The sequence below is a fragment of the Drosophila elegans genome, unplaced genomic scaffold (genome assembly GCF_018152505.1).
Source record: "Drosophila elegans isolate 14027-0461.03 unplaced genomic scaffold, ASM1815250v1 contig_468, whole genome shotgun sequence".
NCBI classification, from domain to species: Eukaryota; Metazoa; Arthropoda; class Insecta; order Diptera; family Drosophilidae; genus Drosophila; species Drosophila elegans.
Genome location: NW_024545855.1, coordinates 890,270 through 916,838, shown reverse-complemented (window position 1 = coordinate 916,838; position 26,569 = coordinate 890,270). Strand labels below are relative to the sequence as shown.

The following is a 26,569-nucleotide window of genomic DNA, read 5'->3' as shown; positions in this document are numbered from 1 at the left end:
CACGCAGTCGAACGGTCATTTTAATGGCATCCGCTGGCCCGGCCAAGTCGGTCTATAAAAGGCCCCCGGCGGCAAGTGGCGCTTTCCATTTCCACGCGAAGGACACTCGCAGTCGGGCCGCCGACGAGATGCTGCGCCACCTGCTCCGCCACGAGAACAACAAGGTCTTCGTCCTGATCCTGCTCTACTGCGTCCTGGTCAGCATCCTGAAACTGTGCACAGCTCAGGCGGATAACTCTGTGGCCGCCACCGATAATGGTAAAGGTGTTTTAGACTACACCCTTGCAGAGGGTACTTTAATTTCACTCAAATGTTAGCAACGCAGTAACGCTGTAAAGTATATATATGGTTCGGTTTGTCCGTCTGTCACTTTCTACGAAACTAGTTTCTCAGTTTTAAGAGTATTTTAATGCAACTTTCCCAAAAGTATTCATTTAATTGCTTTCTATAAGTCCAGAACAGTCTGAATCGAGCGAATTTATCATATAGGCACAGTTGGAAAAATAAACAAACAAAAATACTACGCTATTTTTTAATATCTAGGAATATACTTTGAGATATCAAAATATTTGATATATATCAGAATTACGGCTGTCATGATCAAAAATGTTAGTGGAAATCAAAATCTAAGGAATAGAAAATAATCATAATTTATAATTTTTTAAATAAAAAAATTTTGGACACAGAAAGCTACTAGAAATAATCCAATTTATTTTTATAATTATTTAAAGAGTAAATTTTATTTTATTAATATCTGCAAGGGAACATACACTTTAGTAAGCCGAAGTTTCTTATTTTGTAATACTTTTTCCATCTGAGATACTTCGTTGCCCGTTACAGATATCACGCATTTGGGTGACGATTGCCAGGTAACGCCCGTCATTCATGTGCTTCAGTATCCTGGATGTGTGCCCAAGCCGATTCCCTCGTTCGCCTGTGTGGGTCGCTGTGCAAGTTATATCCAGGTGGGTTTTTTCATTACGTGTAATATAACCGAGAAACCATGTATTTTATAGGTTTCAGGCAGTAAGATCTGGCAAATGGAGCGTTCCTGCATGTGCTGCCAGGAATCTGGCGAGCGGGAGGCAGCCGTCTCGCTTTTCTGTCCCAAAGTGAAGCCCGGCGAGCGGAAGTTCAAAAAGGTCCTCACCAAGGCGCCGCTGGAGTGCATGTGCCGGCCGTGCACTTCCATCGAGGAATCCGGCATCATACCGCAGGAAATTGCCGGCTACTCGGACGAGGGTCCTCTCAACAATCATTTCCGGCGCATCGCTCTGCAATAGATTCCCCATCACTGCTACCATTCATTATAAACATTTGCACATTAAATTAAATTAAATTTGACGTATCTGCTTGTACACAGTGAACTATGTAGTCTTTGATTTCGGGATACCTCAACAATTTTAATAAGAGATTTGTTTCTAAAAAAAGTGTAAGTTCTTCGAACTGCAATCGATTGCAAATGTTATGTTTTAATCATTACTTTCCAGAATTTGCATCGGTTTTGCTCATAACTTGTCCAAAATAAGACGTGCATCTAAAAGAAAGACTGTTTTGTGCAGCTGCCGACCTTAGATTTCAACTCCTATCAATTTTTGAAAAAAATAATTTTTGTCCGCATTTCTTTTGTAAATGGCAATTTATTTGGAATTTTATTACTAGCTTATAGAGGTATGGCATTGCATCCTGGGCTTATTATTTCTAATGCTATGGCCAAAACACTGATTTTTTTTTGGCGCAAATCAGGCTTTTTGGCTTGCAAGTCTGTCATTCGAAAATTGGTTTTTATGTTCAGGATATTTTTGAGTTATTTCGGTAAAAGGAGTATTTTTCAAACGCTTTGAGTTCTTATTCTTTAAATTTAATAAACATTTATTGAGTGCAGGGCTTCGGCTTGTTTAAACTGCCAATTAATCCTTTCTTTACGTTGTCATCTAAAGCTTATCCGGAACACCTGCTTCCCCTTGTACACAGTTAATAAGAAATGTCACCCCCGATGTATGATTAATTTAATTAGTAATTTATTTTTCAACTATCTCATGTCGTTGCTAATAGTTCTCTAAACGGTGTGTGTACTAGTAGCATGTAGATGCACGACATGGAAAAACAAAGGTACTCTTTACACTGCAACTGGATCTAGGAATAGGGCTAAGGAGTTCAACTACATAATGTATGGGCCTCCCTACAAGTACTCGACGATATCGCATTTGATGGATATATTCGGGCAGCTCTGGCCGACGGCGCTGCGACCCCGGTAGTTGGGGCTCTTCTCGGTGAGAAGCTTGCGGAAGATGGGCAGGATGGCCGTTTCGCCCTCGAGCAGCTCCGTTTCGCTGCTGGCGCCGTAGATGCTGCTCTCCTGTTTGCCCCGCTGCCTGCCCCGCTGCTTGTCCGGCGCCACATTGGGCGAACTGTGATGGTGGGCGGCATGCTGGATGTTGGAACTGCGGCTCACCTTGCGCGGCTGCACACACGGCTGGCTGGTGGGCGGCGGATCCCGCTCCCGCTCGCTGTCCGTCTCGCTCTGGCACACGGTGCCCTTCTGCGGCTTCGGCCGGTGCTTGTTGCGGTTCTTCTCCGACACGGACCGCTGGATGGGCGAGGTGGTGTTGGGGTCATAGGGCATCGGCATCCCGTGGCCGCCGTGGTGCTCCGCACAGCGCTGCGGACTGGCATAGTTGCGCGGCGACTGCCGCTGCTTGGCGTGCGACAGTGTGTGCGTGTCCCAGAGGTCGCTCTGCGACACCACGAAGTTCGACTTCAGGGCGGAGCCCATGCTGGTGCGGCGATGGTCCGAGGCAGTGGGAGCTATTGGTGGAAAATATATTCATTTTATTATATTATTATCATATTAAAAAATATATTCTCAAAACAAATTTTTTATTTTCTAAATTTATTTTTTAATTTATTTTTTAATTTATTATTATTTTTTTTTTTAAATTTATTTTCTATCATAACACAATAACCTATTTCTGAACTAGACATGAAAACTATCCATATATGTATCATAATTATATTTATTTGTCTAAATGTAAGTTAGTATAATATAATTACTCAATAGTCTCGATTAAATGGCTCAGGTTAAACGCAATCTTCGAACTAATAAATGTACTTTTCTTCTTAGTTGTAAAATATTATCAGAATTTACAAACATTAAATCGAACGAATTATTTTCTGGGCTAAATATAAAAAGAAAAATTAACTATTCGCTATTTATGAGGTAGTTTTTATAAATATGTTCAATATTTAGATAATTGAATTAAGTTTATTAAATTATGTACCTACTTCCCTTTCATAATTAATGCATATGTATAAGAAATAAAAAAATTATCTTGTCATATTAGGTAGTTTTCTTTAATATTTCTAATATTTCGATATTTGTCATAAATTGATACAACTATATACCTATTTCATTTCGGTCATAAGCTATTTTTAATAGAATAAAGAAATGCATTTACAATTATTTCTGAATAGCAAAACATAGTATTTTAAGTGTAAACCAAACATTATAAACCTATATATGGAAACAATTTAAAAGAACGATTTTTAATAAAACTACTAACACCTTTTAACTATTTTCAATATTTAGATATTTGGTTTGGAATTATAAAATTATGCTTTGCTGTTTAAGAACGATTACTAATATTATATTATTATAGAACTATCTTGTATCTTGAAACTATTTTTATTATTTAGATATTTTTAATAAAATTAAAATTTGCTGTTCAGGAAATTCCTTTGAAATATTTGGTAATAGATTGGTTGTGTGGTACAACATATTTACAAATAGTTTTCCCATTTTCACTTTATCTAACTTTAACCTTTAGTTCACATGTATTTGTTATTTTATTTTGTGTTAGCGAAATATAATGATTCTGACTTACTTTTGATCACAGCCGGCGTGCTGGGCTTGGAGTGGGGACACATGTTGCTCAGCTCGGACTGCGAGGTGGAGATGTTGGTGGAGGAGTTGCGGTGCGAGCTGCTGTACTTTGGCCGGGCGGTGGGCGTCTGGCTGCCGCTGTCGTAGTGCCGCGAAGCGTTCGACTGCCGCCTTTCCCGCATGCTGGAGCAGTCGCCGGTGCTCCTTTTGCCCACCGTACTGGTGATGCTCCCAATATTATCATCCGTCTGCGCGGACACCGAGTTGCGCTTATCCAAATGGCGGTGATGTTGCTGCTGGTGATGCTGCTGCTGCTGTTGCTGTTGCATTTGCTGCTGCTGCTGTTGCTGCTGCTGTTGGTGTTGCTGTTGCATTTGCTGATGTTGCTGGAGGTGCTGCTGCAGCTGCTGCTGGATGGGCTGCATCATGGTGGGAGCGGGCGTATGCGAGTGGTGCTCCACAAGGGATTGCTTTTTCTTTTTGCTATTTAGTGGGATACCATTAATCAATAATAATTTGTTATTTAACATAAAAATCAAAGACTTACGGAGGAAGTGAAGGCGCCATCACAGTGGACTGCACCGAGACAAAGGAGTTATCCATTTCCACATGGGTCGAGGTCACACTGTCCACGGATGTCATCTCGGTAACTTCTAAGGCAAAGAGAGCGCAATGCATGAACATATCTAAGAGCATCCACACTCTAGCCACTCACCTGTGGTGCTGGGCATTTCCCGACGCACTGGCGGTGCCGATAGCCTTACTATATCGTCGCTTAGGATGGGCTCCAGTTCACTGCCCACATTGGAGCCACCTGTACAGGTCACTCCATCAATCCACTTGCGGGCCTCGGGTCCTAGCTTGCGAATTAGGGCCTGCAGCTCGTTCTCCTTCTCCATCAGAGCCTTTCTAAATCGGCAGTTCGTGTTCTTCACGTCCCGCAAACGCTGCTCCAGTTCGCAGACCGACGAGTCCCTTCGTCCATTCTTGGACATGGGTCTCAAGGTGGCCCTCACCCGCTTGTCCACCACTCCCTGGGGATTCCTTTTCAGCTCCACCAACTGCAAGGCGATTCGCATGACAATTAACCAACAATAACACCACCGACATAACATCTAGGAAGGATCAACTCTACGGATAGTGGATAGGACAGACTAAAGTATCCGAACAGCAAGGAAATAGTATTCGGGCTAAAACCTTGCTGTTGCTTGGCATGGCTTCTAAATAGATCAAGTTTATAGTTAGTCTGTAGTGTTATATAGGATCTGTTTTGGAAATTTCGAGTACATGTGGTTTCTGTATCACAGTGTATCAGCGCTAGACGAAAGATCAGCTCAGCAGGAGGCGGTGAGGTCCAAACAGTCAGAATTTAATAAGCAAAACTGATTGGACCATCAGCGCCTTCAAACAACATTCATATTAACATATAACAGCTACAAAAACTACAAAACTTCCTTACTACCAGTCTTACTTTCGGTACGAACACCAAACACAAAGTGGCTGTCGTACAAAAAATGATAAAAAACGAGAGTAAGACAAAAACTAAATCCTTGCGGTCCGATAGCACCAGGGATATAGCCGCTCCGGCCAGACACGTGATGAACACATTGTAAACGGAGAAGCCAATGTGCTTGGAGTCGTTCAAGGCGGGTATGGAAACATGTCGCGTTTCCCAGGCCAAAAAGGCGCCAAATACCTGGGGTTAAAATTATATAATTTCCATAAAATATACTTAATATAATCTGGATTATTAACTCACCAATAGCAAGCCCTTGTAGGCATAAATAATGCTAACGAATATGGTCATGTGTTCGGATTGGCAGTATTCGTTTTCGGGTATCACCAAAACATCATCAATATTCTCGTGATGCTGTGCAAAAGAACAATTTTAAATATTTCATTCAAAATATTTCAAATCAATCCACTCACCAGTGGTTCCAATTGTTTAGTCTCTCGATAAAAAGGATCTGCTATTTGCCAGGTGGTTATAATGGCTATGTCAATGAACAGCAGCACGCCAACAACCATAAACAACTGATAGTCCTTTATAACTTTCTTGTTCAGTTTAAGATCGGTGAATATTGAATGAACCCGCCAAGTCTTTGAGAACATGGCTCCAAAACTAAGGCTAAATCCAGCCATCAGGATCCAGGCTCTGGCTGTGCAAATATAGGGAAATGCTGCCACGCTGCTCAAAGTGGTATCCAGTCCCAGGAAAATAATGCTCAGATAGGTCATCATGCAGCCCACAATAATCAGATTGTTCAGATGTGGGCTAGACATCTTGATGTAACTAAAAATAATACAAATAATAATAATTATATTTTAAAAAGTAATTGCCAATTAAAACTCACCGTTGATTGCGATACTTTATGTTAAAGGCCAGAAAAACAGTTGCAATAATCACTCCAACAACCGAAGCACTGGCCGAAACAATATAGATTGTTGGATTCACTTGACTGTGCTCGATGTAGATCAGAGTTCGATCTTTGGGGGGAGTTTTTCCCACCCATTTCACTGGTTTTCCCAAACTCAAATCTAAATGGGACTTTTGCGAGTGGTATTCGCCGATCTTTTCCATTTGTCCCAACTGAAATTGGTTGATCAGGATGTTGGCCTTGCGTTCGTTGTTGTAAAAGCGCACGGGACCCTTAAAAAAAAGTAAATTATTATAGTTTTACATTTAAATGAAATATTTATAAGCTGACCCACCGTCACACCCTCAAAAGAGGTATTTCGCAGGGCCTCAAGAAAGACGCTCTCCCAATCCTTCACTCGATAATCGAAATGTGTTAGCAGATCCTCGCGCTTTTCGGCCACATATTGAATGGCTAAGGCGGCTGCCCAAATTCCATCATAGGTATATCCATGAAAGCGGGAATACTCAGTGCCCCGTAGTCTATCGTACTCCACCAGATACTCATCTGCAGTCTTCAAGAAATTTTAGATAGAATATTAGTAAAATTCTACAAGAAGTTTTTTGAATAATTTGACTACTTACAATTCCAGCAACTGTGATGTCACCACTTGTGGACAGGGGCAGAAGATCCACCAGGATAGCTCCTTCCAAAGCTGTGGCTATCTCCTCCACACTGCACTCACTGTCCTGCGTGACATTCCACCAATCTGTGGAATAAGTGGCCATTATCAGCCACTGGTAAGCCCTTCCGTACATGTCCAATCTAAAAGAGAATATTTGCAATATATTATTTACAATTTAAGTCACCACAATATATGTTAAAATAAAGTTATGATGCTAAATATTGGGTTATTTGCAGATCTTTTATAAAAGTAGAAACAAAATGTTTAATGTAAATGTTATTTTTTTATGAGACTCGATTTCTGGGCATTTTAAAGATGTAACTCTGTACTATTATTTACAATTTAAGTTGAATTGTAAGAAATTCTTTTATAAATGTTCAGGAAAATGTTGGTTTTAAATTGCAACTCGATTTCTGGACATTAAAAGAAGATGTATCCTAGTAGTCTTCGCCTGTGAACCAATTTACAGGTCAGTTAAAAATATGTAATTAGCTTAATATGACTGATATGACTGGCTTTAGTATACTTTTAGAATTCAATTTTTGATATAAATATATAGATATGTAAATACTTGTAGAGAATACCCACTTGTAAGCCTCGCAAAAGGCCTTGCGGGCAAAGTGCTCGTTGAAGTTGCCCAGAATGATCCTGACGTCCTTCTCGCGGAGTTTCTTGAGTGATTCGGCCACGTCGTTGACGAAGCTCTGCGTCTCCACCACCTCCACCTCCATGGCGTCCAAGTCGGCCACCATGTGGTTGTGGGGCAGCGAATAGCGCGGTTCGTTCTGGTAGACAGTGCCCACCCTGGTCCAGTTGAACTCCTTGAGCAGCGCCAGTCGCGGTGCATTGAAGGCGTTCTCCGAGGGCACCACCCGAAAGAAATTGGGGAACGCGTCCTTGGTGAACATGGGATGGGTGTCCGCGTAGCTCAGCTGCGTGAGGTGCCAGTGCTTGCTGGCCTTGGCAATGGGATCGGTCACGTGGGTGCAGGCCGCCCCGAAGAGCATCACTTTATTTGGCCCCGAGTGCATCATATCGAAGAAGGACTTTACGCCCACAGCAGCATTGCACTGGAAACGGAAGAAAATTTAATTTAGAATGGCAAAAATAAAAAAAAAATATATAACTTCGATTCTTATTAACAAACATTTTCAGAAACATTTAATTCCGCGATTTGTAATATTTAATTTTTATATTTCTCTAACGCAGAACCCCTAATAAGTTTAACTAGTTTTCATAACAACTTAGTGTATAAATACATTTCGAATTTATTTTTATTAATTAGAGGAAGGAATTTCTATTGTGAAAATGTATCTTTTTTGTACTTGAAAAACCTGGTTAACCTTATTATTTTATTATTTACGACTAAATAAATATTTTCAAATATAAAGATTAATACTTTTTATTCCAAATTATGATTCCTTTGAAAGATGGATGACTATTACTTTTGGACTGGTGTATTCCTGTTTCCACTTATTTTATATTTTAAAGGCTAATCCAATTAACTCACCTGTGTGTCATTCCACCACATGTGCAGTCTGTAGTTGGCCAGAATCTTGCCATGTTCGTTGACATGGCCGAGAGCCAGCTTCACGCTGGGCATAACCCCTCGTCCTGTGTAGGAGTTCTCCACGCCATCGCCGTAGGGGAAGAATCCGGCTATATAGACGTCCGATCTCTTGGCAGTCCTGCCCCAGGCGGTGCTCCAAAGGAGCAGGAACAGCAGGCTGGCGAATGGAGTCCAACTTGGCCGGAACATGTTGACCGCGTGGGCTGCAAAACGATTCTGAATGTGAATGTGGGGCATATCGAGGACGTGAACTTGGAAGCAAGTTGTGGGTGGTTGTTGGTTATGGTGGGTGGTGGGTAGTGGTTGCTTTCAGGTGAACCAAGGCTGACCAGGCAAGGCTGCCTGGCCCTGTGGGCGTGTATTCTGTGCCTTATACCCATTTGTTGTGGGGACTCGCATGCAGTTGCACAGGACAGGTGGGGCAAGGCTAAGGCCACAGGCCAGTCAAATTGCCACAAATTGCTGCTGCAATGTTGGCACGTTTCGAAATTATAAAGCAATTTAATGATTTTTTAGAGTCTTTCATTATTCAGTGTCCTTTTTAACGCAATGAAGGCGTTCACTAGTTCTTGCACTCTTTTAAAATATTATATTTACTTGCTTAGTTCAACGTACCAGCTTTGCTTATCCTGTAGTTTTGTTTTATTTCACTACCGATGGCATTTTTCACAATTATTTCAATTCAACTCTCAGCGAATGAAGAACTTTTGCAGTGCGAGGGTCCGAAAAATTATGTATCCCCCTGACTTGACACTTGGCTGACAGGAGGAATTCGAGTAAGGAAGTGCGCATGTCCCCGATCCGAAAGCTGTGACAGCTCCGCCTTGGCCTAGGTTTTCCAACCCCCGTGGAAGCCCCTGTGAAAACCAAGCCGCTTTGTAAACATCCAGCAACAGGTGGATCCATCAGCTGGTCCTGCCACTTTTGTTATGACCGTTACCACGGAGACTACGGGGGAAGGAAAAAAATAGAGAAAACAGAGTACTAATCGAGCAATTACCAAATGAAAATTGTCAGTGGCCATAATGGAGGACTATGCGCCAAGTCGATATAAAATGCTCGAGAAAATCGGAGAAGGCGTCCATGGCTGCGTGTTTAAGGCCATCGATTTGCAGCGCAACAAGGAGGTGGCCATCAAAAAGGTGGCCCTCAAGAACAAGTTCGGGAACATAGCTCTGAATACTTTAAGGGAAATCAAGACCCTGCAGCTCTGCAAATCGGAATATGTGAGTTAACCATTTATCAACATAGTGAGCCATTAATTACTTATTTATCTGTAGATCGTGGGCATTATCGACATATACCCCGACCTGACTGGACTGTCGTTGGTGCTGGAATACCAGCCGGACACCCTGTACAACCGCCTCAAGAGCGAAGTGAATCCCCTGAGTCGCCAGCAGGTGCGCAAGTTCGCACACCAAATGTTCAAGGGCATCGCCTATCTGCACGATTCGGGTCTGATGCACCGGGACATAAAGCCGGCCAATCTCTTGATAAGCGATACGGACATGCTAAAGATCGCCGACTTTGGACTGGCCCGTCTGTACTTTCCCGAGGATGAGGCGCGTCTGTATTCCCCTCAAGTGTCCACACGCTGGTATCGAGCTCCGGAGATTCTCTGGGGCAGCCAGAAGTACGGAACTGGAGTGGACATGTGGGCGGCAGGTAGGTTCAGCCACTTTTTAAACAAAGAATCGGAGAATTACATCATTCTTTTTAATAAAATCACCTTAATGATCAGTGATCTATATTTTACCTTAAATTGTTAAAAAGCTTGTAGACTTTGTAGACCTATTTACAAAGATCTCATATTTTTTGTGCGATAAAATGAATGTTACAAGACCTCTGCTCAAAAATAAGCCTTATATTAGCTATACATCAGTTTAAAGTCGTTCATTTTTAAACACAAACATTGCTCAGCTATGACCAATTTAAAAGTATAGCTTTAAAGAATTAGAGATAATTTCTTTTTCCATTTTAAGTTTCAAATATATAGTTTACTTACCATGTCAGTTTTCATTTAAAGAAAAACTGAAGAATTGGCAACGGAAGGTATAACAATCCCTGATATTTTTTTTTGTATTTCATTCTTAAACAAGAATATATAGTAATTAATAAAATAATCAAAATCCTTAAGGTTGCGTGGTGGCGGAGATGTTGCGGGGAGTGCCTCTGTTCGCAGGAACCACCGACATTGAGCAGTTGGCCATTATAATCCGGACTCTGGGCAGTCCACGCTTGAATCAATGGCCCGAGTTGACTTCCCTGCCGGATTACAGCAAGATACGGTAAGGATATACCTTTATAATGACAGCTGAGTATATAATTTCATATATCCTTGCATAGCTTTCCAAATTCCGTGGGAATACACTGGGATAACCTGTTTCCCAGCTGCACTCATGCGGTGGAAATCAATCTGGTCTCAAATCTAGTTGTTTACAATCCCAAAAACCGTCTTAAAGCCAGTGAGGTTAGTTATACTAGAGTATCTAAACTGATTTGTTATAAACCAATATATATGTTCTATATTTTGCAGGCCGTCGAACACGATTATTTTCACTAGCTATAAGACTATTTACACAGGTATTGTTAGCATCTAAGAGTTTTCCGATTCTTTATATCTGAAAAGGGGAAAATAAATGATTAATCGTGGAAACAGAGGGATTTTGGTGATACCTACTTGCATTTGAGACAGGTGAAGAACACCGTTTGACCTTCATCCGCGGACCGAAGTTGCAGGGTGGCGTAGGACATCTTGTCGTGGTTGCATTTGGGACACTTTCTCTCTACAACAGGTCCATCCGCCTCCGAGGATTCGGATTCCCGTTTAGTCCTGTTGAACACCTTGCTGGGATCGTAGGTGTTGAAGTGGATGGTGAACTCCGATTTCTCGCCGCTGTATACTATTGTAAAATTCAAAAAAATATATGACGATCATTTGAACAAGTTGTAAATTCTTGTCTTACCATCTGGCCGAAACTCCTGTCTGCAGTTGTAGCAAACCACATTGCCCTTGACTTGCAGCTCGGGAAGAATGGAGCCGCAGGAGGGGCAGAAACCCGGGCAATTGGTAAAAGTATCCATGGTTTTAAATATAAAACCGGCCAAACAAAATAAAATTAACTGCACGTGCTACTAAAGTGATTTTAAAGTGACCGTTTCGCAGCAGTTAAAATATACCAAAAGCTAACAAAAATACTGAAATAAATCAGTGAGGTGGAAAACTTAGCTAACTCGGGTTGGGAACTTAGGTGAAACGGTTGGTAGCATTTAATTCGTTATTCAGTATTTTAACCGTTTCAGTACATAGTATTTTATTTAAATTTGAATTTGAAATGATTATCAAATTAAAATCCAATTCTACTATATTAATAAACCTGTTACCAATAAATAAAACAACAACAATTGATGACTTTGATCAGTATGTTTAGAGTATAAAAAAGGCAATCTTAAGAGCTAAGTCAGCTAAAATGCAAGTCAGATGTGTACTCTGTTTCAATTAAACTACCTAAAACTATCACAGGCAGAACATTAACTACGCGCTAGCGCTCCTAACTACAACTAAGCATCTAGGAACTATTGATCCTTGGCTGCCAGATATCGCACAGAATATGTCTTCTTTAAAAGTTAACTAAAAAAATCATTGCAAATAGAGGCACAATTCTCTTCGGACTATCGGCTGGGATGACTCTGCGGCATGTTGAGCTCCCAGAGCTTCATGTGGTTGTCCAGCACCTCGTGGAACCAGCTCTCCTTCTCCGGCTGCTCCCGGAAAATGGGTTTTATGGACTTGAGGTCCAGCTGCAGGATGGCATCGTTGCCGAGCAGCGAGTCCAGCGATCGCAGTAACGTGCTATTTCCATGCAGTTTTAATAGGGTCACATATTTGACCACATAGTACTCGTACTGCAGCTTCCTCCGTGCCCATCGCTCCACGGTGGCATTAGCGCTGGCCGATCGAATCTGGCCAAGATGGGCGGCAAACCAGGGTGCAAAGTAGTTGTACAGATCCAGCTTGGAGAGCCCATTCAGGCCCTTACTCTTGATCCGCTCCTTGATCATGCTGTAGTTCTTGCGGCTGTACACGAACACCTGGTACAGTGAATTGCCGGTGGTGTACGAGTTCACGTAGTGGGTGCCCACATGATCCATAAAATGGATAGCGGAACTTAGGTTGCCGACTTGCATTTGATCCATTCGTGTTCTCACATCCGGTTCCATCGCCTGGTGCACTGGGATCTCGGCATTAAAACGTCCTGTTTCCCTGAAGCGCACCACCCTCACCAAAACGTACGAGTAATCTCCCACGATAAACGACGTGTTGATGCCCAGCCTCTTGGCCGCATTATCCGGAAACCATCCGGCCGAGAACGCCTCCCACGGTTTGCCCATCCGCTCGATGGAGAAATCCCGAAAGTAAGCCTGGAACAATTGCCGACGATTCTCGCAGAACTCCATGTGAAAGTCTCCGTGAAAGATTCCGGGTGTGGTGTCCTCATTACTCTCCGCCAGGCCAGTCAAGTTCTAAAAGGATATCAAAGTGAATTAAAAAATATTTATAAATGTTTGGAGAACAATTAGTAAACAATGTACCTCTTTTAACTAAAAAGTTTAAAGCTGACCGTTTTGTAACAAATATTAAATTGACCGGCAATAACTTATTAAGCTAATGATCATTTCCCCACAATCTGGTTAACCAGCATTTAAAATATAAAATATAAAGTGCTGCCATTTGAACACCAAACTTGGCGGAAGTATAAAAAATGGCCTACATTTAAAAATAGTTTTTAATGATAACAGCTTTTGGCCGGCCAATAAAAGTATATGATAATTGTGGTCAAAGGTTAATAGCAATAGAAATAGCTCTGACTTTATTTTCCCCACTTGAATTCTTAAATTTAACACTGATACTCACTCTGTAAATGTTCCTCGTGGGCTCCTTGAACACCCATCGCTCCGGCTCCACATTGTCATTGAGAGGTATTACGCGCATGGAGATGCTCAGGTATCCGTAGCGCAGGAATATATTAATGGCCTTGCCGATCCGAAGCTGGGACTCGCGACGACCTCCATCCGCCAGGAGAGCCAGGGTCAGCAGCCAGAAAAGGCCAGGCCACGACCTCATCGCTCAGCATGCAAGTTAAGAACTATAATGGATGACAAATGGGCAGGGAAAGGTTATTTTGGGGTTTTACTGAAGTCTTTTTATGCATCTTAATAATTTATTTTGATTACAGCTAGTGATTTATAATGTTTTAATTGGATTTATTTAAATTGGTGGAAGGAGCAGACGATGCAACTCAACCAAAAATTTAGTTTTATAAAATATAATAAAATTCAATGCAATATAATGTTTATTTGATAAAATACACTTTAAATTGGTTGGAGAAATTGCAATATAACAAGCATATAAAATTAAGCAACACAATGTTCTCATAAAATGTTTATTGATTGGCAATAAAAAGCCCTATAGTTAATGTTAAAAAGGTGACAAACAAGTTCTAAATTTAAAGCCAGTAAATCATTTTCCCAACAGATCTTCAACCGGTCAGTTTCCTCAAACGGCGTTTATATTTGTTTATATTTAAAAGCCACTGCAGTAGTTGCCATTAAGAGAAGTTAACTATATGGCAATAATTGCAGGGCCGCCGTGTTTGTTTTTCCACTCCATAAACGGGCGATAATTTAAGCGCGGTCTAATTGGCCATGAACCTTTGCCAAAGCTGAACTTGAACCGAGCCGACTGCTGAGTGTTGAGCTTGAGCTGCTCGAAGTGGATTTTCGTAAAGGCCAGCAGCTAGTAGCTTGTAGCTATCACCTGGCGATGAGCCGAAGCTCTGCTCCGATCACCTCAAGTGGCTGCAATTAGCCGCAGGCTTTTTGGCCGTAAAAACAGCCACTGCCACAAAGTAACATAAAGCCATCAAAATTGGTTTGGCTGTCGTCGTAGACGCAGTCGCAGTCGCATTGACTTGCAAATTATTTCCTAAAAGCATTTTGCATGCCTCGTAACCGTTTCTTTTCTTTGCTTTTTTTCTAGTTGTCCCACTAGCTAAACTACTAGGACCGGTTATGCCGTTCGCCAATATTTCTGGCCAGAGATTAGCATTATGACCGGGCCAGAGGAAGCCGCCAAGAAATTGGCCCAAGCCACAGCGCACAACATCACAACACCACATACAACATTCTAACAGCATGGCGAGGCAACACACATTAATTAAAATTCGAGCCGTTATCAGAAAAAACAGTAAAGCGACGTGTTTGGCGGGCCAAAAACACAGGGGTTAGCCGGGTGTTAGTGTTAGCCATGTTCGTGAGTCACACCTGTCGCCGCGGGGCGGTCAAGCGTAACGCCAGTCAGACAGCCATGATGACACTCAAATTGTTAACAATTTACGTGAACCATAAAATCTAGGCGACGATAAACTTGTCCAGCAGCAAAAAAAAAAAAAACCAAACAGAAGCCAAACAAAAAACAGCAGGAAGAGTGAGTGAATGAAAATTGCCCGTAATGAAACTAGCCCTGAATGGAACAAAGGAAAGAGCCATTTGTCTGCCTGCTTCGTGTTAAACACATATACCAATGAATACTCCTCACGAGCTATGGGTAATTCCAGGAAATACTTGATTATAATACTTGATTTATAAATACAATATAATCAGTAGCGTTCGTAGCCAACCAACTTGGCCCCAACGATGAACCGCAAAGATGATAGCAAACGCCCTGTAGATGCAAACATTCTGCGAGAATCCGATTTCGAAGGTTGTCAACTTCTAGCAAACATGCGAGCGTAATACCCTAATAAGCTTAGTTCTCCAACTCCAACAAGACCACAAAAATGCCGTACAATTGCCAAACCTGAGCTCTAAAATCCGCGTCCCGCTCGAAGGGCATGTGTTATATGACTTAATGATAGTTAGTTTTGGCGGCGGGGGTATTTACAATAGCGGACGCGTAACCTTGTGCAAAAGACCCAAAAAAAAAAAAAGCCGCGAACCGGAGTTCGAGATGAAGAAGACGAATTAAATCAAAAATTCAATGCGCGCACTCGGACTCTAAAGCAAAGGCAACTTAAAATCAACTCGTTCAACTGTAACTCCCTCTGCACTGAGCAAAATACGTTACTTGTTATGGGGAAAAAATGATTCCTAATTGAGAGGTCCACAAAAGTTCTTCCAAAAAAATCTTTCTTTAATATAAAGCGTTCTTCGATTATGTTTTTATTACTTTTTAGAGTGCAGATTGTTTCTAATTTTGTAAAAAATATATTTGTCTTAACTTGTACTGTAAATATATCCAGCCAATGACAATTAAATACTGGATTGAAATTAAAGTACGGTTTTTTTTAGACTCATAACTATATAATATAATATATAACCCATAACTTTTCATGATATATTTGTAATTTTAAAACCTTTTTTTCTGATAATAACTAATATCTTTTTGATCAATTTTAGAGATTTCCTCAAAATATGCAAAAGTTTTTCTTAGTGTTTGACACTGTGGTAGTTTGAGGCCCAGTCAATTGAAGATTCTTTATGCGCATTTCATGCGCTCTTTTGTGGTCGTGGTGCGGATCTGAAGGACTGAAGCCGGACGAAGGGCATCGAGTTGGAAAGGGGCATAAGGTCTGCAGTTTATACTATGTATATATCGCGCTTAATTTTATGCTTGGGTCCGAGTGCGTTGTTTCCTTGAGCGGTGTTAAACAAAAGTTGTCTGACTGCGAGGTGCTGAGGTGCTGCTGCTGCTGCTGCTATTTTCGTTGTGTTGTGTGGTTTGGTGTTTATTTACCTGCACGAGAACTCGAACGCGGATTGGAATTGACGTAACCATCAACCAGAAGCGGCTTTTGGGCAGAAGCTTAAACTGAGAAGGAGGGGGGTGGAGGGGAGGGGGTCTAGTCAACAGCCGCAGCTCAACAGTGGAGTGGTTAGCCTTATCGCTCCGATACCGGGGGCCAGTGCACAAGGCTGGCTCTGAATGCCTTTGGCATCGTTAAACCGAGTCTGAAGTGAACGGTTTGTGGGTCAGAGGTCGGCGATCGACGATCGACGATGGCGCCCTCAAGTGATAAGCCGAGCTATGAATAGATCGCATGGACGAGCTGAGATCGAATTACGTTCGCGAGGATTTCAACAACAACAACAACAACCAAACAGCGCAGGCAAACACACTCAACTACTTGGAGCACTATGGGCAACAGTCAAAAACACAAAAACACAAAAACCGAGCAGCGACGACGACAACGACAACGACGTGCCTTCAATTGCAATTAAAAGCCGGAATCGCGGCAGCACTTACACTCCAAACGCGATCAGCACAACTTCCAGCGCGCAGACTCAAAACCAAACTGAAACTGGCTACCAAAACTCGATCGCCTGGAGAGAACAAGCCGATGATCAGAGCAGTAGCAATTTATGTTGCGCCACGCGAGCAACATGTTGCTGCTGGCTAGCAAGTAAAAATGTTGCAGCGGCAACAGTTGCAGTTCAATGACTGACTGACTGGCGGGCCAGCAGAAGTTCTAAGCTCCACCTCCTCCAACGGTAATAACTATGGCTATGGCTTTGGCTTTGGCTAATGCTAATGGCCTGGCACAAATATCTATTGTTGACATCTGCCGCTGGGGGACAGCTTTTCCGCTTATTAATATTTCCAAGCACGTCGTCGCCAACTTCCAGTTTACTTCAAGCCAAGGAGGACAAGTAGGAGGAGGAGGCTTCCTCAAACGAGGCAGATTGAAATGATTGCAGACTTGCGCAAGACTTACCATAGAATCGTGTGGCCAGTAATCAAAAACTTTTGGTGCTGTCTGTGGAGCTAAAAAAGAAAAAAAAAATGATAATAATAAAAACTAATAAAACCAAAAGTAAGCCGAAAGAAACAAAAACGAAAGTATCAAATTCGCATTACCTTGAAAACAAGCCAACAAATTTGGGTCAAGCTTTGAGCGACAACATTCAACAACACTCCAAGTGTAATGTTTCAATTAGAAGCTTGGGATACAAATGTATCTGTATCTGTATCTGTATCTGTAGCTCAAAAGCCGTGACTGCAGGGCATCCGCTTTGTCACATTGCCTTGACATCCACTGGCTATTGAGAATTTCTGCGAATTTCGTTGCTGGCTTTCTAAGAACTCGAAAGGTTCTGATTTTGAGTCTTTTTTATGCTAAGAAATTGGGTTTTTTTTTGGTGTTTTGGATTTCCGAAAACCATTGCAAAAGCTGGTTGAAATTGTATCTCTTGTATATTTTTCTCTTTTCATATATAGAAGTTCTTTTTATTAATTTTGTTTCGGTTTCGTTTTCTGTGTGTTTGTGGGTGTTTTTAGCTTTGTCTTTGCTGCATTCATGATTCAAAACTTATGTATTTAAAATTCGGTATTTCAGTGTTTACTCGTTTTTATTTAATTCTCATTCCCGTTCTCATGTTTCATTTTAATTTATTATTATTAATCCCATGTTTAAACTATGTATATATAATGACATTTTTTATCATTTACTTTAAATGATATTTACTAACGCCGCGGCCTTCTGCGCCCCAATCGATCGATCGATCCATCTGTCGATCCATTCATTTCATTTCATTTTTCATTTCATTTATTATTTCAATAACAATTCACTCAATTAGCTCAAATCGCGTCAATCTACACATATTGACATTGGAGATCATAAGCATATTCAACTCATCTTCACCATCATTACCCTCGTTATCATAATATCATTACTTCATTGACTTATGAAATTAGAGAAAAATTCTAATTCATTTGGTTTACGTGACGTGACCATGTTCATTTCGTCTCATTTCTCATTTCCTTTTTTCATTTTTTTTTTTGGGTTTTAATATCAACAATAAATTTTCACTTAATCTTAGGGTGAAATTATTCTTAGAGTAATACAGCTACAATCTGCTCGCAATCGGCTAAGAAAAAAAGGATCAGAATTAAAAGTACGAAACGAATCCTTCGAAATCCTATCTCAATCTCGGGATACTCTCTTTCGATGCCCCTCTAAATTCAATCCTTCAATCAATCGTTCCTTATCGTTTGTTATACCGTAAATAAAAGATTTTGATTTGAGCATTCTTCCTAATCATCTCATCATTTTTGGTGTTTTCCGGGGAGCCTCAAAATGTACATACTACATCCAACTCCAGTCGACTTCTATTCACTTCGCGTCTCGTCTCGTCTCGTTTAAGGGATAATACTTAGTTAATTTGGCCACTTGGCTGCGTTTGCGTTTGTGGTTGTGGGTAGGTAGTTAGTTCTTCAGTTTTTCGGGTAGGTTCGGTTGTTCTTCATTTTCTCTGGGATACTTCTATGATTTGCATTGCCTCACTGCTATCTTCTTCCACTTCCACGCTCAGAACGGAAAAGTTATAGCCCAGCGTCTAACGATAATACTCATACTCTATGCAAAATTGTTCAACCATTTTGAAACCATAGAATTGTTCTGGATATAAGTGTGTGTGTGTATTATATTCTTGTGTGGTGTGCGGTTGGGAAATTCAAGTGGGTTCGAATCAAGCTCAGGCTTAAATTGGGAATAGTGATTTTTGTGGTGTGGCAGGCACCTGTTTACAAACGTGTGTTGTGTGTGTTCGGTTTAATACTAAGTTCGATCTCAAGTTCCCATACCCAACTACATTTAGTAGGTGATTGCATGTGCACTTCGTAGTTGTGGTCTAAATTCTGTGTTAGCTAATTCGAAACGCACCTTTTAGATCTTTATTGTTTAGGGGGAAAAAAGCGAAATTACTGAGCGCTGGATGCTGACTGACTATAGAATATATAGAATGAAGCTGCACACATAAAAATGCCAGGTTTCTTGATTGCTAAGACAGTTCGTCGATTCGTCAGTGTCATTGTAAAGTATCTCGAAAATTTGAAGCTGCTGCTTGGGTGGTTACTGGGCCTGTGGGTGTACGATTAATTCAATTCAATTCAATTCAAAGCGACTTAATATCTGTCAGATTCTGATTCTGATCCTGATACCGATCAGTTTTGGGTCTCCTTGTTAGGTTCTCGTTTTCTTTATTTGGCTGTGGGTTAAAAGGAAGCGCTCCGCTATATTATTCTTATTGAACTTGACTGATTTTCAATGTATCCAACCTGAGTTTGAGTTGTTCGAAAAATATATATATGTGTGTGTATACATATTTCGTCGTTTTCCTACTTTTTTTTGTCATATATTTATAAGTGTATCTGCCTGTTTTGCGTTGACCTGCAATCTCCTCATTCCTTTTGCTAATTATTTTAATTCGTAATTGCAGTTAGTATGTGTGTTTTTGTGCTCACTCTATGTTTTTCCTTTTGTTTACTTTGCTTCTGCTGAATTAAACGCTGCTGCAATTATTATTATGTACTTTTTTTTGTTTTTATTACATTTGATTGCATTTTTTGTGGTTTACTCATTTCTCATTGAATTCAATTAAACGTCAACAATTTGGTTTCTTTTATTATATGTTCTTTTTTTTGCATTTCCTTTCGTGTAGTGTTGTGACTGGAATTAATTATTTTTTTTTTTTTGGTTTTTCTGTTACCTTTTCTTTATGTTTTATTGCATTTAAAACGTGCACTTTACCACTGTCCTTACTTGATCGATCTTCCATATGTAATTAATTAGTTCTTACTTGGCTTGAAACACTTGAAATTGCTCACATCGTAATTTGTTTGTTATGTTCTGTTCATCGAGTTCTTTGTGGCTGCTGTTATGTCTCCTTGTGTCTATGTTTAATTATATTTAATTACGTAGTTTTCTCTATAATTTACTAACTCGTTCAACGCCCTATCCCTGCTCACAAGACCCTAACCGGAAATAATCTTTGAGTAAAAACAATTTGGAGTGATTCGAACGGAACCCTCTGTGCGGGGTTTCGATTTGTCTACCTCCAGTTAACTTAGACACTAACAAGTGCATGATTTACATAAGCGTTTAATGCTGTTTTTTGACTAAATGTGGAATACATAAAAACAATACAACAAAACAATAATCGTAAAAATAACACAATGAGCTTGGAATGGCAAATACAATTGGGTTACAAATAATACAAATAAACGTTGTTAAAAACGATAAACAAAAAAGAGGCAAATACAAATTGGTTGTTTGACAATTAACACTTTTGTCGTTTGCGTTGCGAGCGCAGTTCCCATAATACCCAACTATTCTTAAAGTATATAGCTTGGCGCCAGGCGCCTTCTATTCTGCTATCCTGCTATCCTGCTATCCTGCTATCCTTCTATCCATCAATCTTTCAATGTTTTCCGTAGTGGTTGCTGTTGCTTCTTCAGTTGCTGCTGTTTGTGCCTTGGTAATACTTTAATGGTGTCTTGTGGTGATGTGGCGTGTATCTGCATCTGTAGCTGTTTCTGTATCTTCGCTTCGCATCTCAATAGAGCGCCACGTTGGAGGCCTGCGTGTAGGCATCCCACTCGCATTCGCAGCCCTCGAGGCAGTCGGGGCATTCCAGCTCGCTGTCTTGTCAGTACAGCCAGGATACGGGCACCCACTGCGGGGTGGTGTGCACCCGGTCGATGGCCGTCTCCAGCGTGGCAATCGTCTCGCTGATGTCGTTGTTCACAATCGTCAGGTCGAAGAAGTGCCCATACAGCTGACGCAGCATCTCCGACTCCTTGGCCAAACGCTCCAGGCTCCCATCGTACTGCCATGAGGCGCAAACAAAAAGGCAGTTAGTGAGGTTTGATTTGGTTCTATTCACTTTCAACTACTCACATCTGCTATATTCTGCAGCGAGGGCGCCGCTATGAACACCACATAGGGCGTGAACTCGGCCGTGCGGAGTATCTTCAGTGCCTGCGGCTCCACATCCAGTATGGCCATCTTGCCCTCGGTGTGAATGCGCCGGATGGTGTCCAACTTGGTGCCGTACATGGCATCCTCATGGGTGCCTATAACAATCGAATGTAGCTTATTTGGGCATGGATCGCTGACTGAGTATATCTACCGTATTCCAAGTACTCATTCGCACCGATGTCAGCCATCATTTCATCGTGCGACACAAAGTAATAGCTGCGTCCATTCTCCTCCTCGGGTTTGGCAGGTCTCGTTGTATCTGTAAGTCAAGGGAAATTAATACATGTCACTTCACTAAAATTGCACTGCACTGCACTCAATTGGTTACAAAATATTTCAAACAAAACGTTTAGTAAATAGTTATAGCCAGGAAATACTTGTGTGCTGCTAATAAATTACTATTTTCGATTGGCAAATAAATAGTTAGCATTTAAAAGCCATAAATTAATTGAGCCATAAAATAGGCATAAATCTATTTAAGGCTTTAAAATGAGAAATCAACAGGAAACCTATTTAGGATTTTGACACAGTAAATAAGTGCTTTTTTTTTGTCGTAGTCAACAATTTATGGTGATTCAGTTTTTATGGTACAGCAAGAAGATATAGCGATTTATGCATCATTAACTCGAGCAATTGAGCGATGACTTTATTTTTTGCCCAACATGGCAATGTGTTAAACCAGTAAAATAAGAGGGTAAGGCCTGTTTCGCCACTTTAGATTCATTTGGCAAGGCGAAAGGTACTTCTATGATAAAGCTACTTACGTGGTATGGGATAGGCGTACTTGTCGGGGTACTTCGAAATCAAGGTGTTCTTGATGTGCCGCCTGCCCACCCCATGAGCACCCAAGAGCACCAATGTTTTGCGCTGAAAGTTCGGGTCGCCAACTGGAATAAAGAGATGAAGGTGCATAAACACAGAGTTCAGGGACATGGGATAATCAAAACCCACCTGGCACCTTGACAACCTCCTCGTACGTGACCACATCGAGCGTGTCGAAGATGGCATTGTGCTTGGCCAGATACTTGTCCCGGCATTGCTTCTTCTTGCGCCCGAAGATGGAGCAGTTAACTGTTGGTTATAACGGAGATCAAGTGTTATTGAATTATATTACCAAAAAAAAAAAAATAAAAATAGAAGGCAGTAAGAGCTGAGTAAGTTAAGAGCCGCATGCTTATAGAGCAGGCACAAACATGCTGATATGATAAATTCGGGCATGAAGCAAGCACGATTTTGCTTAGCAATATACATAACTATAGATGAATTTATGATATCCTTTTAGATGACTCCATTTCCTTCCCTTCCCGACCTACGTTTTGATTTTCTTCGAATCAGAGAGTTACATATGCGGTGTTCTTTCAGCCAGCCTAACGTGCAGTGGAGTGAACTTGTGTCGATGTATATTTGTGGGACTAACTAACTTTGGTTCGGGTATTACTTATTGGGGTTTGGGTTTCAAAAGCGGGGGGCGGGTTCAACTCTGTGGTTTCAAAAACAACGATGACTGAGGTGCATCTACTACTGTTTTTTAGATGGCGATCGTGATTATGAGTGGCTGTTCTACTTGATTCCTGGGGACTGAGTGGCTAAGTGGTTCGGTGGTGCCGTCTACATAAGCTACAACTTTCGGGTGGTTGGTTGGGTGGTTGGGTGAAAATTTGCTATCGATAGAAGTTCTGTTGTACAGTACGTGTATAGTATTTTGTGTTTTGTTTCTGGCATAACAAGAACTCAAAAAGAAACATGTAAAAGACGTGTCTTGGCAGCTCTCCTTGGGAGATTTTGTGGTGTTCTTTTTTTGTTTTGGGTTTGTGGTGTGTTGTGTTATGGCTTTTGGTTATATGGTAACTACCTGCTGATCCATCACACCCATCTGCGTGAGCGGAACATCCAGCACCCGGTTCTCCTGCATTATATTATCATACATACATAGTTTATAGCAATTCTTTGGTTTGGTTCGAGATGCGAGATTCATGGTTAGCAACTAAGTAATAGAGTTTTGTACACAGGTGTGCAGGTATGTAGGTGTCTGTGGGTCTTTGGGTCTTTGCTTTTTCGGCTTAAAATTTGGCGGCGTTTTTTGGTTGGTTAATTTGAAAAGGTTTTTCTTTGACTACTATTTTTTGTTTTTTTTTTTTTGGGGGGGGCATGCAACTCTCTGTCAGTGTAAGTGTACAAATGTGGGTGTATTTCTGAGTGGTTTATGTGTGTTTTGATGCTGTATGTTTGTGGGAAAGAGACTTATAGAGAGAAAGAGAGAGAGAGAGAGAGCGCGCTTTCCCATTTTTTTTTTTTTTTCGAGTAACTACGAGATCGTCATACACTTCCAATATAAGTACAATTATTCATATAGCATACGATTGGTTTTTTGATTATATCGAGCATCCAATTACACATAGAGAACACGGATAGTTTGTGGCGCCGGAGACGCCTGATGCCTGCCGCTGGCGAGGATCTCTCACCGCAGCCCAAGGACTCACCCTGCTCCTGCTTGGTCTTGTCGACCGTCTGGCAGGCGATCCGCCACTCCTGCAGCTCCGGCGACGGAATCAGTCCTGCCGATCCGCCCACCGTGTCCAGTCGCGCCTGCCACCAGTGATGATCGTCCTTGCTAATGATCTGCAACGCAAAATGTAACGCAATGCAAATGACTCGAATTTCAATCGGTTTTAAGCCTTCTCAAGCCTACCTGCAGTATGTCGCCCACTTGGAATGATATGCCCGCCTGGGCGCAGGGTATAAGCTCATCATCCAGCGGATTATAATCGAATTGGGCGCGCACGAATATCTGCGGAAAGTGGAAGAGTGGGAAACACACAGAATATGAACCAGATGAGCAGAAATAGTTGCTAGCAGGTCGATGATTCGATTCGGTTGCTTTTCCTTTTCCTTTCCCTTTTCCCCTTCAGTTTTCCATTTTCTGCCATTTCAGCTACTTTTGCACGGGCTGCAACTGAGTTGCGGCTGCCTCAGCGAAATGGGTTTCGGTGAATGCGAATTACATGCAAAACTCATTTGCATGTCAAAAGCAGCGGCAGCCACAGCAACAAAATCAGCAACAGTAGCAACAAAGAAACAAACAACTTTGGCAAGCAGAAGCCTCGAAATGTTAGATGCCCTGGCGAATTGTTAACTATTATACAATACAAAAGTTTGGGTCAAATAAGTCAAAAAAAAAATCACATTTAATTTCATTTTCAGTTCCCTAAAGAGAAATTTAAATTGAAAACCATTTTTATTAGCTGGTTGACCAACAAATATAAAATCTACAATTTTTTATGAACAATGTTATGATCTTCATTTAATTTAAAAAAAGTGAATATACAAATATACACACTAGTGTCACCTTATCCCAACAATTTTGTTTTATCAAGCACTGAAATTTAATTTTCGTTTGTTTGTTATTTGTTTGGTTGGAACAATTATTAAAAAAAAAGGTACCTATATATATTTATTTGCAAAATTTAATTGTCAGTCCTCTGAGTAGAAAGTTAAATTGAAAACTTTTTTTTTAATTTGCTGGCTAACCAACGTGTTTTAAATACAATTTTTTTTAATATTTCTAGTATAAGTATTTATGCTGACTGAAATAAATGTGAAAACGTATGTTTCTCACGGAATGTCCAATACAATATTGTTTGATAAATCACTATAGTTTAATTTTCGTTTGTTAGTTAGTCGTTTGTTCTGAACAAATATCCCAATCATTTATTTGTACAATTTGTAGATGCAACTTTATGGGCAAATTAAAAGGTGGTTGTCATGTGGCAACGCTTGTGCTCGAAACTTTGGTTCATAATTACAATATCCCCGAATAGGGCATCAAAGGCCTGCTTGCCGCATCGCTGTTGTTGACTAAGTGATGAACATAAATTAGACAAATTTACGGCTCTTGTGTGAGTTGTGCCTTTTGACTTGTCTGTCGGTTAATGAATATGCACATCTATGTTACACATATACACATCTACCGGAATGCCAGGGGGGAAATGGTTGAGTTCGAGTAAAAGTAATCTCGAGTGGGCGGTGGTGGGTGGTGGGTGGTGTGTGCGTGATTTCGTGTCTATTGTGGGGAGCGTGATACTTACAAGCACCGGAGCGGGTCTGATCCTGAAAAGCTGCATGGTGGCATGAGTGAGGGGGTAGAAAGGTAAAGGTTTCGGTTTCGGAAGGAAGGAACAGATTGAGAGAGAGAGAGAGAGTGTGGAGTTATGTTAATGCACTGCGAAATAATTGCATAATGGATTATAGCTACACAACTACGAAGGAAACATTTTGCGGGGGGTGGTGTTTACTGTTCAGGATGCCTCATTCATATATTTACACACCCATAAATATAACATGACTGCGTACACAAACCTATTTTTGCCATTACTCCCCTCGTTGTTTTACAATATGCATAATGCACTCGACTGGTGCCCCTGAGTTGTGATTTCGAGGCCTCATTGTTTTGTTTCCCATTTTGCGGGGTCCGCCCATTACGAGCTAATTAATCCCTATTGATATTTTGATTTCGCCACATGGACAAACAAGAACAAGCATTCCACTTCATCAAACTTAATAACTTAATGCCAGCCTATTTGGTTTGAAGTCGAAGATGCTCTTTGAAATGAGTAAGAAGGGTTGGGTTCTGGGGGCGATTTTCGAAAGCATTGACCAATTATTTAATTATGTGCATTTCATAAGTGATTAAATGCTGTTGGAATTGCAAAGTAGATTTCGAATTTAGAGCTAATGCATTTACTATGATGATTTCACACAAGTAATAATAAATATGATTGCTGCCTATAAAATTATATATTGTCACTCAATTTATTTGTTTTAGCATTCTGTTTCTAGTTGAAATCTAAAAAGCTTTTTAAAAGAAATTAAAAGGTTTTGGTTAGCGGTCTTTCGGAAGCACTGACTAAATATTTAATTATTAAAGTTGATCTCGCTTTAAGAGTTCACACATTTACTTTGATGTTTTTAAATTATAAGTCCTAATTTTTACTTCATTTATTTGATTTACATTTCTGTTTCTAGTTGCAATCTAAAATGCTTTTCAAACCAATTGAAAAGGGTTTTTGGCTTTCGTAAGCACTGAATTATTATTTAATTATGTGAATTTTAAACGTGATTAAGTAAAATGCCCCATTCTTACTTTTCTCATAATAAATATGATTACTGCTTAAAACATTATCTTATTAATTATCTGAGCTTTTAATTATAACACCATGAAAAAAGGCGAGTAAAAGACATAACTAAATGAGGTGGGAT

At 40.8% G+C, this 26,569-nt stretch overlaps 6 protein-coding genes across 16 annotated transcripts in view; 2 read left to right on the top strand and 4 right to left on the bottom strand.

Moving 5' to 3' along the window:
* Positions 1–23: 23 nt before the first annotated feature.
* On the top strand, positions 24–1,344 carry LOC108143997 (bursicon). 2 transcript variants are annotated; one of them, XM_017268617.2, is made up of 3 exons: positions 24–258; positions 841–965; positions 1,017–1,344. In XM_017268617.2, the coding sequence occupies exons 1-3, from the start codon at positions 24–26 to the stop codon at positions 1,281–1,283; spliced, it is 627 nt and encodes a 208-aa protein (XP_017124106.1). In that variant the 3' UTR covers positions 1,284–1,344. The 2 variants fall into 2 exon arrangements, with proteins under 2 accessions (XP_017124106.1, XP_017124105.1); XM_017268616.2 differs by having other exon boundaries at positions 820–965.
* A 660-nt stretch (positions 1,345–2,004) lies between these two features.
* Positions 2,005–9,234, bottom strand: LOC108143975 (gamma-aminobutyric acid type B receptor subunit 2). 4 transcript variants are annotated; one of them, XM_017268580.2, is made up of 13 exons: positions 9,111–9,234; positions 8,436–8,698; positions 7,514–7,995; positions 6,885–7,065; positions 6,596–6,814; positions 6,238–6,533; positions 5,813–6,176; positions 5,643–5,753; positions 5,343–5,579; positions 4,599–4,944; positions 4,431–4,536; positions 3,885–4,366; positions 2,005–2,808 (listed from the first exon to the last, which is right to left on the bottom strand). In XM_017268580.2, the coding sequence occupies exons 2-13, from the start codon at positions 8,682–8,684 to the stop codon at positions 2,183–2,185; spliced, it is 3,699 nt and encodes a 1,232-aa protein (XP_017124069.1). In that variant the 5' UTR covers positions 8,685–8,698; positions 9,111–9,234; the 3' UTR covers positions 2,005–2,182. The 4 variants fall into 4 exon arrangements, with proteins under 4 accessions (XP_017124069.1, XP_017124070.1, XP_017124071.1 ...); XM_017268581.2 differs by having other exon boundaries at positions 4,431–4,533; positions 9,111–9,233; XM_017268582.2 differs by having other exon boundaries at positions 5,355–5,579; positions 9,111–9,233.
* A 152-nt stretch (positions 9,235–9,386) lies between these two features.
* Positions 9,387–11,136, top strand: LOC108143976 (cyclin-dependent kinase 20). Its single transcript, XM_017268586.2, has 5 exons — positions 9,387–9,721; positions 9,776–10,160; positions 10,633–10,783; positions 10,842–10,965; positions 11,032–11,136. Exons 1-5 carry the CDS (start codon positions 9,521–9,523, stop codon positions 11,056–11,058), a joined length of 888 nt encoding a protein of 295 aa, XP_017124075.1. The 5' UTR covers positions 9,387–9,520; the 3' UTR covers positions 11,059–11,136.
* LOC108143977 (DNA-directed RNA polymerase I subunit RPA12) lies at positions 10,994–11,645 on the bottom strand. The gene is made up of 3 exons (XM_017268587.2): positions 11,462–11,645; positions 11,176–11,398; positions 10,994–11,116 (listed from the first exon to the last, which is right to left on the bottom strand). Exons 1-3 carry the CDS (start codon positions 11,577–11,579, stop codon positions 11,092–11,094), a joined length of 366 nt encoding a protein of 121 aa, XP_017124076.1. The 5' UTR covers positions 11,580–11,645; the 3' UTR covers positions 10,994–11,091.
* A 255-nt stretch (positions 11,646–11,900) lies between these two features.
* On the bottom strand, positions 11,901–16,890 carry LOC108143847 (torso-like protein). The gene is made up of 3 exons (XM_017268404.2): positions 16,801–16,890; positions 13,411–13,642; positions 11,901–13,019 (listed from the first exon to the last, which is right to left on the bottom strand). The coding sequence occupies exons 2-3, from the start codon at positions 13,618–13,620 to the stop codon at positions 12,168–12,170; spliced, it is 1,062 nt and encodes a 353-aa protein (XP_017123893.1). The 5' UTR covers positions 13,621–13,642; positions 16,801–16,890; the 3' UTR covers positions 11,901–12,167.
* A 1,420-nt stretch (positions 16,891–18,310) lies between these two features.
* Positions 18,311–26,569, bottom strand: part of LOC108143846 (peripheral plasma membrane protein CASK) — a 41,974-nt gene continuing 33,715 nt past the window's right edge. For 3 of the 7 annotated variants that reach the window (XM_017268398.2, XM_041709039.1, XM_041709040.1), the window contains 9 exons: positions 25,399–25,428; positions 24,003–24,101; positions 23,794–23,932; positions 23,166–23,219; positions 22,265–22,384; positions 22,078–22,200; positions 21,465–21,572; positions 21,233–21,408; positions 18,311–21,161 (listed from right to left, as the gene is read on the bottom strand). In XM_017268398.2, coding sequence (XP_017123887.1) covers positions 20,982–21,161; positions 21,233–21,408; positions 21,465–21,572; positions 22,078–22,200; positions 22,265–22,384; positions 23,166–23,219; positions 23,794–23,932; positions 24,003–24,101; positions 25,399–25,428 — 1,029 coding nt within the window. In that variant the 3' untranslated portion in view covers positions 18,311–20,981. The remainder of the gene's footprint in view (positions 21,162–21,232; positions 21,409–21,464; positions 21,573–22,077; positions 22,201–22,264; positions 22,385–23,165; positions 23,220–23,793; positions 23,933–24,002; positions 24,102–25,398; positions 25,429–26,569) is intronic. The other 4 variants (XM_017268400.2, XM_041709041.1, XM_017268399.2 and 1 more) reach the window with 3 other exon arrangements.

Coding starts and splice junctions, on each gene's coding strand:
- LOC108143997 (XM_017268616.2), top strand. CDS start 24: ATGGCATCCGCTGGCCCGGCCAAGTCGGTCTATAAAAGGCCCCCGGCG. Junction 259..819: donor TGTGGCCGCCACCGATAATG/GTAAAGGTGTTT, acceptor TTTCCATCTGAG/ATACTTCGTTGCCCGTTACA. Junction 966..1,016: donor GCTGTGCAAGTTATATCCAG/GTGGGTTTTTTC, acceptor TGTATTTTATAG/GTTTCAGGCAGTAAGATCTG.
- LOC108143975 (XM_017268580.2), bottom strand. CDS start 8,684: ATGTTCCGGCCAAGTTGGACTCCATTCGCCAGCCTGCTGTTCCTGCTC. Junction 6,177..6,237: donor ATAAAGTATCGCAATCAACG/GTGAGTTTTAAT, acceptor TATTATTTTTAG/TTACATCAAGATGTCTAGCC. Junction 5,754..5,812: donor CTAAACAATTGGAACCACTG/GTGAGTGGATTG, acceptor TCTTTTGCACAG/CATCACGAGAATATTGATGA.
- LOC108143976 (XM_017268586.2), top strand. CDS start 9,521: ATGGAGGACTATGCGCCAAGTCGATATAAAATGCTCGAGAAAATCGGA. Junction 9,722..9,775: donor AGCTCTGCAAATCGGAATAT/GTGAGTTAACCA, acceptor ATTTATCTGTAG/ATCGTGGGCATTATCGACAT. Junction 10,966..11,031: donor ACCGTCTTAAAGCCAGTGAG/GTTAGTTATACT, acceptor TATATTTTGCAG/GCCGTCGAACACGATTATTT.
- LOC108143977 (XM_017268587.2), bottom strand. CDS start 11,579: ATGGATACTTTTACCAATTGCCCGGGTTTCTGCCCCTCCTGCGGCTCC. Junction 11,399..11,461: donor ACAGGAGTTTCGGCCAGATG/GTAAGACAAGAA, acceptor ATTTTACAATAG/TATACAGCGGCGAGAAATCG. Junction 11,117..11,175: donor TTCACCTGTCTCAAATGCAA/GTAGGTATCACC, acceptor TCCCCTTTTCAG/ATATAAAGAATCGGAAAACT.
- LOC108143847 (XM_017268404.2), bottom strand. CDS start 13,620: ATGAGGTCGTGGCCTGGCCTTTTCTGGCTGCTGACCCTGGCTCTCCTG. Junction 13,020..13,410: donor CCACGAGGAACATTTACAGA/GTGAGTATCAGT, acceptor ATATCCTTTTAG/AACTTGACTGGCCTGGCGGA.